Raw genomic sequence first — 13,394 nt, forward strand, 5'->3', positions numbered from 1 at the left:
TGAATGATAAAGTATCTCGGGCTGAGAGCACCTTGCGGGAAGACGATGATAATTAAGATTTCTATTCGTATCATTGAGATGCCGCCACAAATTGATACGCGGGCTAGAGTCTCCCAGCTATTTGGTCTGTTTCCTTCAAGACGGGCTCAATCTTCTGTCTCTTCTATTGCTCCCATAGGGAGCTCGCCAATGAATTTCACTTAAGATATCTTGTCGCCAATTATGCCCCTTCTGTCATCAATTGTGTAGATTTAGTAGGGGGCAGAGTACATAGGCAATCTTGCTGTAGAGTTTTATGGTGCAAGAGGGGCCCTCTTCGCGTCAACGTAATGGGGCAAATATAAAAACACTATAAAAATAAGATACGTATGGGACTGAGAAACAAACGTATTGATTTGTTAGAATATGATATTATGGCGTGTGTTTAACAAGTAGGTCTCTATTCTGGTCACCTTTGGGTTGAGAGCTCCATGAACTGCAAGCATTAATTACATGAAAAGTTTGGTAAAAAATGAAATAGGTTGTCACAATGAGCGCAGTGAGATTTTGCAGTCCATTAGCAGTTATCAAATTGGCCTGGTTACAAAGATAAACAGAAATCGTACTGTATATGAGTTCGATCCAACAATGCAGACACCGAGATGAACAAAGTACATATTCTTCTTTTATTGGGGAATATAAATGTGCTTCTATGACTTTGTATTTGGAATCCAAACAGTTATAAACATGATAATTAAAATTGCAACAGTCACGTAGATTTGCTCCACGTATTCATTGTTTGTCTCAAACTGCATTTAATGGGGCGTGGTACGTAAACAGTCGTGAGAATTTGCATGTGAATAAAGAGGAAATTGAATGGAAGATGGAAAGAAAATTAACAGTATCAATGACGTCGCCAATTGCAGCGTCGTATTTCATTGCAGAGTCACGGCAGGGGGTACACGAGGCGAGCATGCCAGCAAACTGTTTGTAAAGACGATGTACCTCTGGCTGCCATGCCATGGACTTGAGAAGAAAGCCCCAATGGAGAATAGAGGCACTTTCAGCCCAAACTTAGCATGATGGATCGTGCTTTGCGGCACTGTGACATTGCTATAGCGGCGCTAACACAGAGAGTTAGGGTTCGCCTCGTGATGCACGGGCAGCGCCCGCTTTGAATGTGCACGAGCGGGGGAGACACGTGAATCTCGTGCAGTAATTTGTTTTCATCTTGCATCGAGGGGAGAAATTCCCATCGCCTTGTCATCAGCCAAGATATAAATTACTTTCATTTCTGGTTCTCAGAAACACCGTTGCCTTGATGAATTGCCGTGTCGATCTAACAGAGCTTTAAGAAGCTAGCCATCTACTTCTAGGCCTTTTATTACACTAACGAGATATGTGTCACCTCCGCTAGTTCGCACTGTGACCCTTGCTTGCGACTGCAAGGGCGTCCATCCGCGAGGAAGGGACACCCTAAGTAGCTACATCGGGGACTGATAAATTTCTTCAGTTCTAAGAAAGGTAATTAAATCGAAAATCAACATTCGTGGGTGCAAATTAGAAGGACTGACTGAAACCTTGGCAAGTGCGTCGCTTGGCGATAGGGACCGTAGAGGGCTTTTAAGCAGTCTGCAAAAGTTCCAATTTGCGTTGAAGACTTGGCACCCGACTTTATACTTCTTAACGGTGTCTTAGATAGTTATGTGTTCAACCTAGCGGAAATTTTCTTCGCAGATAACTGCGCTACTCTCGCAAGAAAATGGCTGCTTTCACGATTTAATAAATTGGTGACGTTTATTATCATCGCGATGAGCCGAAGGGCCTAGAAATAAATGAGAATTAGGGCCTAGATTTCGGCGTGGCACAAAGACAGCCACATGCAAATGAGGGACTACCCAGCTCACCATGGCCGCTCAGGCGGGAAATTGTTCAGTCAAGCGAACGCGATTTGATTTTTTGAGAAAAATCATCCCAGATGTGTCAAGTTTTAATTAATATTTCAAAAGGTGTGTGAGGGAAGGCAAGTTTACGAACCGGTTTACTATCTGAATCATAGCACAGACGCCCTCTGAAAATGTCCCGCTTTCCATTGGTGTCAAAATGGCGGGATGGACAGTAATATCACATCTCTAACTTCAGACAAATCTTAACCTAGGTGAGAAAGCATTGGTCCAACATTAGGCCAGCATGTGCGCGCCCATCACATCCTAGAAGAAGCTGACGAAAAAGCCCCAGGCTACTCCGTCACCCGCTCAACTTGGAGTAATTGTCAACTACAGGATAATTAAAGAAGCGAGACCCCTTGTCGGAGTTTGAGTCTACGCTCAAGCCAGTGCTCGGGCGAGGAGAACATGGGTGATGACAACGGGACATCTGGACGTATGGACATTCGATGACCTTTGGTCTCGGATTGGAGTTGACCATGACTTTGACATTTAATGCCCAGACCATCAGTGGGGGATTCAGCTGATTACATCTTGCATGTTCAGTCGAAGACAATGGCTTATTTCTTCAGCACCGCTCACGTTATTGAGACTATGGTCCAGCTTTCATTGACAAACCTCCATGTAAAGTATCCTTACATTATCCCTATAGGTTATTTCTTTTATGAAATGAGAAATAACATAGCACCTTCACTTGCTGTTATGAATGTTCAATGTGTCATCGTAACCTAAATACTGGTATTAAATGACAAGACACGTTATACAGTACGTCCAATACGACGTGGTATAACCAGAACACACAGTATTTAACGAATATATCCATACCTACACATTTGTCAAACAGCACAAAACCAGTTTATTAATGTCAGTTTCTTTATATACACTGTCTATTGTATATAGGACATATGATCTCGTGTGATACCAATTTCATAAATCATATTTTTTCAATATTTTTTTCTAAGATAATACAAAGTCAAGGATGGATAATTTGAACCTTCGCATTTCGCAAAGATCATTTTGAAATTGATGAAACTGCCTTATTCGGTTATAGATATGGTGTCCCTTTTCACCTTTTTGAATGTTCAAAGATTTAAAGAGATATGAATAGCTTTAAACCGGCGAAAAATTATGAGAGGGAAAGTACTCCTAAATATTTTATCATTGTTACATCATATTTCTCAAAGGAACAAAATTGTGTCGAGGCTTTGACAGTTTGACGTGTAAAATATCATTTATTATGGAGAACGTTGGATTAGACATAAACCCAGGTGTGAGAATAGCACCAATCTAATCGATGCTGTAGCTAAAGTGATGAAAATCTTGAAAAACATATAATAAATTATACAATGTATATTTTGGTAAAATCAGTTTGCTTAATACCCAACGCTACTTACATGCTAACTAATTTGGACAAGAAAGGAATGTTGACACTTTCCCTCGTTCTCAAAGGTATAAATCACAACTTTACTAAATGACTTGTAAATAAACAATGAAGTAAGGTTCGATATATATTTTCTTGGAACATCATCAAGAATGATTCTGTTAGTTGTGAAAGAATTATGATTTGACACACAAAACGCGGTTTTAAGATGTTCTCCATTCAGTGGAAGAATGATTATTCTTGCTTATGCTTATGTGAATACGTGTGTGTCACTTACGCAACATCATAATGTCTTTATCAATGAAATCTTTGAAGAAGGAAAGGATTCATGTAATTCTAAAGTGTATTTTGCCATATAAAATGCATGTCCTCTGTATTTGATTCCATTACTCGTGTATTTGTTTAAATAGCTGATGAAAAAAGACCGAGGGTCCACAGAAATATTGGATTAGTTCTGGCAAAGGGGATTACCTAGCCATTCTTACAAACAAATGGCAATACTTTGGGATTTTCTTGTTAATTTACTCCTACTGCAAGATGTAGAGGAATAGCCAGGAGCTTTCTTATGAATCATCAGAGAATTAATCAGCTCACTCTCAATTTGATCTTCATTGCAGAGTAATGATCGAACACTACTTCGCACCTGCACGATAAGGACGCCCAATTCAGAAAAGAAATTAAGTGCAAATTTTAAGATAATTAAATTTATCAGGTATTCCTGGGAAAATCTGAACAGATCTTCTTATGTCGTCCTCCCAGCCTTTGTTGTCCCTCGAGCACATCCTCATCAGTCTCTTAGAGAAAATCCGGTTTGGGGGGAATGCGGAGGGGATTTGTAATAATTTTGCAATTTCATTAACTTTCACGGCTAAGCGAACAAGTAAAGATGGTCATTTCAATTAGGTACTTATAAACCTACTGCTACTTCGCATGAACAAACATTCCTTTTTCGAGAACCATTACATGACAAGTAAGTATTGAATATATTTGACTTATTAAGAAATCATTTTGGACGAATAGGCTACAAGTTATGACATTTTACTTCAGACTTGTTCTCGGCAGCCGCGTCCTAAAGAACCCATTTCCCCAAATAGCCAAGATGGTCTGAACTAATAGGAAGACATATCAAAGCATGACGCATTTTCCTGTCTAATACCAGTGTAAGGTGTAATACTTGTCATCTTTTAGTCTCGTTATACAATGTGACCCAAATGTGATACAATAGACATTTGCCCTTCAATGAAACATCAACTGTCACCTTTGATATTTGATCAGTTGCACCCATGCATGAACTCACCGCCGTCAACTCCCTATATCGTCACTTGCATATAAACGACTTAATTTTTTTATTTGGCGTCAAAAGAATGTCACAAAAGCTCATATAAAGCCTTGATTTCATGTCTTCAAACGACAAAGGTTTAGACTGTCCGACATCGTTTATGATTTGTGCTGAATATATATCTTTTGATCATCGACCTTGTAATAATAGGAGAAAACCCATTAGCCATCGCCTGCCACCTTAACTCTAGACCAAATACACAGCCTACATTCCATGTAATTTTTATAGGTGTCGATAGAAAAGGTCCAAACAGGGTCGAGAATCCCAATCACTCTTGTACTGACCCCATGTCTGTGGGGAAACCCTGCTAAGAGGACCCCTCGATGGATGGGATATAAGTATGCACTTGGCATCATAAACAGGGCTCTTTATTGAATCGTTAAATATCAGTAGAGGGTAGTGAGACTTTATTGACGCCATACAGAACCTTTATCTTCTTAGCATTTATCTGAACCCAACAGAGAGATTTACGGGGCGTGGAGGGCCGGAGTATGGGCATGTTTCCTGCTAGCCCAAATTTCGTCTCACGTATAGGCTTCGCTCACTGCAAGGGGTCTTTCAATCCAAGCAGCAATTTCCTCACAAAACATGTTAAATATAATATCCTTTACCCAGCAAACACCACACATTTGAGGACAATTGTGGCGCATCTTTGAAGCTGAGCCACAATGGGCACTGATGAGAACAGATGGGACCGTCATCTCGCTTCTAGCAGAATGCCTGCTCTATAGGTGGCGCTCTGCTCTTGTACTCCCCGTAAGAAGTCGTGCTGTGTGTTTTCAATGGCCAAACAGAGACTCTAGCCTCAGTTTCTGTTTGCCAGTTCAGAAAACCTCTCCTTACGTTTCTGAGGGTCTCTATTAAATATAGGATTGCCGCCACCGACGATGATAAACTGTTTGTGTTTATTTTAGCATTATTATGTATCCCATTTTATGTTTTCTGCAGGTGTTGAGTGATGTATGCAGAAGTCATAGCAAACAAGGGACACTAGAGTGTACGATTTTTGAAGGTATGTGAGAATTCGTCTACCATCACTATGAACAAAATATCCCTAAATCGAAAAGTACCTGTTGGAGAATCCAAAAGCAGTATTACTTGCACTTTGGTGTCTTTCAAACGCTGAACGTTTCGTCAGTAGGACATGACAATATCCATTTTAGAGAAAGAAATAATAGCATATTTTTCAACATAATCAAAGTTCAATATCATTGTGAAGTAAGATCATAATGTATCGCTGCATAAAGAATGTACTTAATGTATCAAACATTAATGCGGTTGGTTTTAAAGTAAAGTTGGTTAAATATTGTCCATACCTAGTTTTTACATACTATAAATGCACCTTCTCCTTCCTAACTGTTTCCGAGTCGCTACACGTGAACAATAGATTTGATCCATTGCCCATACTTAAACCCTACTTTACATGAAATACACATTATGCCCTCCCCATTGCCACAACACACTGCGTCCCTACGTGGCGCTGTACGAGTATTCGTTCGTGAGCTAAACGGTATCCAGTGGACAAAGCGATAAAACAAGGTAATAAAAAAGTGTTTTGTAGTAGCACTGCAACGATACACTGCAATAAAACACAGATCAAAAGAATACACCAGCCAATATAAAAACCCTGTATTTGAAGTTCTGAATGATGTAGATGTGTTAGGTTGCTACTAATATAAAGCTAAGCGAGAATCCTTGAGTATCTGAAGGAAACAACACAGGACCACAACACTTTTTTTAACAGGTTCGATAAAATATATCTGAAACTGCGTGGTGTTATTTCTGAATTGTCACGTGACCTAACGTGTATTCTGATTGGTTGATTGTCATACTGACCTAACTTGCCCATCTTCCTTGTCTGAATCAGTGACGTTCTGGCTGGGAAGTGATTACAGTTTAACCTTAAAATTCCAAAATTGCTTGCGACATGACAGTCGTATTGCACCTTAAAATGAAAATATTGATTTCATGTGTAGGCCGTGGTGTTAATCAAGGGAAAGCAGTTGCATGCGCTATCTCAGAGCCATTTTCATTAAGTTAATATCTTGTGAAATAGTTTTTCATAATAGACAGTTTAAGCCAGAGTATTGTTTGTGAACATTCTGGTAGGCTACGGTGAAATATGTCACATACGGTGACCATATCATGTAGTCGTATTGGTGAAGCCTATAAACCGTGGTGGAATATAATTTTCCTTAATGGTTAATACAATCCCTTCCCAAAATAGTAGACTTGGCACAGAATACAGTTACAGATACTGGGAACACTACCATCTGGTCCAAGAATGTTGGATCAATGCATTGTTACAAGAGGTTCCTATTGATTTCATGATTAACTGTTACGTTTAGGTTGATATAACACCTTCAAATCAGTCTACAAAGCCCATCAGAACTGTAGAAAAGGAGGTAGTTTGGTATCAGCATGTTCCTCTGCATAATGCTCCCAAGAATATTATATCATCTCCTCACTAATATAAGTATGTTTGTTCATCACTGAAGTGTCAGATGTTATGCATGATGAAGGTATATACAAATGAATACTCACACTTGGAATATTATCTTGATTGCACACAGCTTCAGACAGCAGCCGATCTCTGATTTCCCAAGCAAATATAGACGGGCACTCGCGTTTAAACTGCGCAATTTTTGAAACAACGTCATTTGTAGCCACTCTTGGTTTGCTGCCACCAATGGCCCGTGGCCGGATGGAGCCGGTCTCGTAGTAACGGCCCAAAATTTTGCTCACACAACCGTTCGATACTTGCAAAATTCTAGATATGTCACAAGGCCTGGCGCCACTATGGGCAAGTTCGACGATTCTCTGCCTTGTTGAGTCTGGCAATGGTCTACCATTAACAAACACGCCGCCCAATTGGTTCACTCCACTGTGGCCTACAAGAATAACATATTTGTATGAATAAACAATGTGAGTAGGTGGGAATGTAAATAAGCTGAGTAACAATATAAAACATCTATCAACCTTTGATATAACAGGCGAAATCATATTCTAGAAAAATCAGCACTTTACATTTACTCATAATTTGCGTTTATGTTATATAGGTATGTGATATGCATATCCTCTTTTTCAACGACATACTTAAGATGAGCACGAAACTCAAACACCGTCAATAAGAATAACGAAGCAATAACGTATGAAATCATGACGGAATCATGTTGTTGCGTACAGTAATTAACAAACATGCTGGAACAAGCCACTAATATATATCAAACACAAAGCCTTAACATTGGGGTGAAAAAAGAGAGATTACAATACATCTTTCACTTTTATCACTTGATCTGACACGAGGTTTCCCCGATTTGAAACACCATATGTTGGTCAGTATGATATTAACTACGCCATTCATTAACATAATGAGGTATGACCAAATGAAAACCAACCGACTATCACAACCAACACTCTAGGAATTAATATTATTTCCTACCACAACTTTCTGCACAGAAACGTGTCATGCTTGAAAGGTTTCATTTCTACGGAAGAATAACTCCCAGTCTCCCGTATCTAGTTGTACACGGTTAGCTAAAACCAATTGTGAAGCATCAATAAATTAATTTATCAATTGTATTGCAAATTGTTAATATACGTCTATTGTACTGAGAAGGAATAGAACAGGTATGGTTCCAGAGAACGTTGCAAACTCATGCCGTCATGTAGAGCAGCTTTTCAAACGTGAAATATAATATTCTGGGAGAAAAATATAATTATTGTACGCAAAAAAACCGGTAGGATAATTGTCCCTGTTTGATCAAAGATGTGATTATCTATTTTTATGTAAAATGGTGTCCTTTCCTTTACAATGACATTTAATTTTTATGCAAATATTAATTACCCCTATAGCATAGCATTGTGTATAATCACCAAACTGTTTCTTTAAAATATTCCACTGATATGGTATCGCTTAAAATCTATATCTGAGCGTGTGGTTATCCTGGGAACTCTTCTTATTTTTGGTACGTTCTGGCGGCAATATGAAATAATACAAAGGCTTTTATGAAAACCAAAATATGGTTGAGCATTGCCCGTATTGAGTTACACGATTTGGTTTTAGACGGACATAATGTCTGTGATTTTTTCTTTTTAAACCATTTAAAGGAAACAAAACGTACACTGATACATCAGATATGAAACTACTTTCTTAATTCATTGTGGTATTATTGTATGAGAGCACTAAACACTTCTTCGTGAAGTAAGACAAGAAAAACATACTCCTTTGATAGTTGTGACGTCCTACTGTCAGCATTAATGATAATTACCTTTTAGGGAAATTTATTGCCTTCTATAATATCTCAGGTGACAGGCGAATGTATTGTTCTGATGTCTTAACCCGCCATATGATATCTTCATGATCCGCACAGCTTCGTCGTATCATCAAAAGCGTATCGTATATCATCATATGATTATATTGCAAGCCTGATATTCTGCTTTGAAATGCGAGGACGTAAGCTTTGGCTAAGAAAATAATACCGTATTTTGACAGTGAAATAAAACTCAGTATTATGGATATAAAATTAAACAAAATGCCATATTGATAGGACAAAGGAGAATCCAATATATGAAGAAAGATATGTCCTTATCTTGGAAGAATACACTTGACGTACATATTTCCCGTTATTATTTATTGACATTCTGTCATCTTAAATAAAAAAATGATATCGTCTGAAAATGTATCAAAAGTTCATATTTGATCTGAGTAATTCTATCCTGGAAACAATGACCAAAAGGATAGTCTTGGTTTCTTGAACAGATGACCGGAGGCGGATTGATAACGTATTCTGTTTAAACACTTAAGACAATAGCTGATGCCCATTCAAGCGTTAATGCTACATTAAAGCGCCCTGTCGGTTAGATGTCATTGGCTGTCAATGCCGACAACACACTTGTCTGTTTGCTTTAGCTACTCACACCTTACAGCTCATGTTTGCTTTAATTGTCTACGTTTCTTGCTAAGTCAAATAATATTAGTAAATTGCTGACAACTTCATTTTGGAAACTAAACAATCAGTTATCACATCAGAGAAGGTAGACATTTGACTTTTCGTCGTGACCCGTGATATCTAAAACTAAATTTAAAAAGCAACAGCTCCCCTTGAGTCCAGGTCTCAATGTAATTTCACGATCTATCAGATAACGAATTTACTAACTAAGCGCATGTTATCTATGGAAAAGAAGTTTTGACCAGAAATACGAAGTAACCGGTGCTGTATCTGTGAGGCGTTAACTGACAAGGAGTGGATGTGGGATAGTGCCATACCTCAGGTAATAATTTGCACTTTCGTGGTAACGAAACTAGTGTCGTCTCTAAGACAGCATATAATCTCACTTACAAGTAATCGCACTCACAATACAATAAAGAGTTTCTCGTCAAGGATTAATTGCAAGCTTTTGTGGACAGCGAACAAATGTCAGTTATCAAGACAATAGAGAGATCACTTCGAGAACACAAAAGGCTGACCGTACAATGCGGTATTTTCTTTAATTTCATTTGGACAAAATAACTAAATTAAGAGCATCCGTTCGTAGAACATCTTCACAATCCAGGAGCTCGCGGAGAAATCTGGCTTCGGCTACAGCAGATAGCAGAAACAGTCGACTTCCGCCTCGGGCTCGTAGGACTAGCAGACGGCTTCCGGTTTATGTCAGTGCAAGACGTCAGTTTTGAGAAACTAGCCCCGTTAACGGCCTTCCTTGGGCTCCCTACCCTATTCCTGACGATTTCACATTAGACATAATTTCCTTTTATTCACTCGTATTGAGGACCGTGTTTTTAACAGAGGAAACAACGCCACAGGAGTGATACGCGTGCGCCGCACGTGGATTGCTGACCACAGCTACCCGAGGAATACTGTCAGCCTCTCTTAATGGCACTAAATATAACTTAAATTAACAGTTCCCATAACTCAAAATATAATCTAAGATGATCTGCATAAGGAAAGATAAGAAATACAGTTTCAGCTCATGTGGGCATTATTCATATTCAGGCAGGCTACGATGACGAAACAATAATACTTCAAACACGAAACAATGATACTTCAAACGAATTCACCGACTGTTTTTTTAGGCACTGATACAAAAACGATAAACAGGATCTGCATTTGAAACTATGCGGTCGGTTGAGTATTTAAAAGAACTTCGCAAGAAACCAAAAGATATTTCATCCGTTTCGCACGAATTCTCATGCTTCCAGAAATAGTAAGTACTGATGCAAGTTCAAAGCCGATATCGAAAGTAGATTTAAAACAACAAGTTTGTCTTCAACACTTCGAGTTGCTGTTAACACAGAGTCTAGATCTCTTACTTAGGCACTGACACAAATGAAAGAAAAAATGGAGTTTATGATTAACATTTACGTGTATTGGGGAATGTGCGTACCAGATGGCGATAGTCAAGGCTGAAATTGTTTCAATCCCTGATCTTCTAAACTTTGATATTAAAGGACTCTACTGACATCATGAGGTTCATCTAGTAGCGCCCTACAACAAAGAATGCAACAGTTTATGTCCATATAATAGTTACTCTCATTCCATATCACTTGTAATCTAATACACCACCACTGCCCTGTGCTACCATGAGAGGAACGTTTACGAGGGGAATATGAGGCAAGTTTGCCAAACTATCGATGGCTAAGTGATATTTTACTTAATCACCTGGGCTACATGTTGCATTTGCCCCTACAAATCTGTCAGCTAATTTTATGTCAATCCTAAATAATACTTGTACTCTCGTCGATAAGAATACTTCTTCCACTACTTGTGTGTTTTATTCTGAAAGCGCTGGATAAAAGCTTGCACATTAATAAATTTACCGTACATGTAATGAGAGCTTGTATTTTGAGAGTTTCTATTTGTTTCCATTATTGTAATGAATAGTAATATCTGCATTATTTTGTTGTGTTAGTATATAATATTAATATATATACACATTTTGTACGTGTGATGTACGACTTCTACACCTCGTAGCTAACAGCGAGATCCTCACATTCCCGTGTCGTTGTTTCTGGGTCCGACACATAGACTCGCATGCTTTGCAGTGCACTGTCAAGCGAGGAGCCCCAAATCCTCGACATTACAAGAGGTCCAACATAAATTAGCGCCTAACCACCACGTTCTGTCACATACGTGGACACACAATGTCTAAGAATCGTAAATATAATCCTAAGAGGACAGTCGCGCTAAGACATCGCCTCAGGTACTGCTGACGTTCACTGTATGACCATCATATTTGTAGATATTGCAAACATGAATTTTCATGAAGGCGTTTAGACACCTTATGAATGCATCTATCTTCCATGACTATACATGTATGCTTTGTATGTTTGTTTGTTGTTTAACGCCGCACTCATCAATATTTAAGCTATATGACGGCTGTCTGTAAATAATTGAGTCTGGACCAGACAATCCAGTGATTGACACCATGAGCATCGATCCACGCAATTGGGATCGATGACATGCATGAACCCAGTCAGCGAGCCTGACCACCCGATCCCGTTGGTCGCCTCTTAAGACAAGCATAGTAGTCGCCTTTCACGGCAAGCATGGGTTGCTGAAGACCTATTCTACCCCTGGTCTTCACGGGGAGACAAGCATGGGTTGCTGAAGACCTATTCTACCCCTGGTCTTCACGGGGGACAAGCATGGATTGCTGAAGACCTATTCCACCCTGCATCTTCACGGGGAGACAAGCATGGGCTGCTGAAGACCTATTTTCCCCCTGGTCTTCACGGGTGCTATACATGTATACAACCAGCGATAGGTATAACGACTTCTTAACTTTGTGATTGTATTGACTATTTCCTAGTTTATGAATGTACTGAAGCAATATGATACACAACATCATTTGAATCTGTGTTCTACATCTCTGTCAAAACATAGCTAGTATTTTAAATAATTTGAACAAACATTAATATATACTTACAAATCGATCATTGTTCAAAACCTGTTGCACTTGACAAATTCACAAATCACCCCCAATGCGTAATTACACGAAAGGTGATATCTATACTTGATTCAGTACCATGGACGATTACTCAACATTAGCCACGTGATCCTGCCTATAACAGTCACGTGCAACGTGCATATCACAGCGACATCATCATGAGCTGTAATAAACCCATTTACTTCCTTTATTCTCATGGCCACACGTGTGTCCAACCGTGGTTTATACTAACGGTTATTATCAAAGATTTTTCTTTAAGTGGAACACCTGGTATCATCACTGTTTGATAGTAAATCATAAACACATCCTTGTGATGTAGTCGGAATGGTACAATGGGCTCTGCTTTTAGCAGAGATTCCTTATGATTACACAAAGGGCTTGTCCGCTTTTCAGTATACAGTCTACCTTATTTTGCAAACCATGTCCATTACTAATGCTTACGATGCGAGACACGAACGCAACAACTGCATTCATTAATATGTCAGAATTGCATGTTTCAAATATGAAATATCATTTTTTATCCTGTATACATTTTACCTTAAAAATAAAGCTGAAATATTATACCAGTTGTGAACCATATGCTTTTCAGATGTTGTATTGTCAAACTATAATATAGCATAACGGTACTGTGAAATAATCTATTTAACGTCACGATGTTGTGAAGTACGTAAAATGGAATATATAGCATTAAATTCATTACATGTTTCATTAATCATGTTTGATGCACAAAGACCACTCGCATTGCATCCCGTGTTGGCGAATGATTTATGATATTAATATTATTTGAACTGTTGTCGGT

General features: G+C 38.8%; 1 protein-coding gene across 5 annotated transcripts in view; it reads right to left on the bottom strand.

Annotated features, from left to right (window-relative positions):
- LOC124148802 (paired box protein Pax-6-like) overlaps nucleotides 1-13,394 on the bottom strand; it is a 61,170-nt gene that overhangs the window by 19,805 nt on the left and 27,971 nt on the right. For all 5 annotated transcript variants that reach the window (XM_046520103.2, XM_046520101.2, XM_046520104.2 and 2 more), the window contains one exon: nucleotides 7,190-7,536. In XM_046520103.2, coding sequence (XP_046376059.1) covers nucleotides 7,190-7,536 — 347 coding nt within the window. The remainder of the gene's footprint in view (nucleotides 1-7,189; nucleotides 7,537-13,394) is intronic.

This window comes from Haliotis rufescens, unplaced genomic scaffold (assembly GCF_023055435.1).
Source record: "Haliotis rufescens isolate VD_foot unplaced genomic scaffold, xgHalRufe1.0.p SCAF_6, whole genome shotgun sequence".
Classification (NCBI taxonomy): domain Eukaryota; kingdom Metazoa; phylum Mollusca; class Gastropoda; order Lepetellida; family Haliotidae; genus Haliotis; species Haliotis rufescens.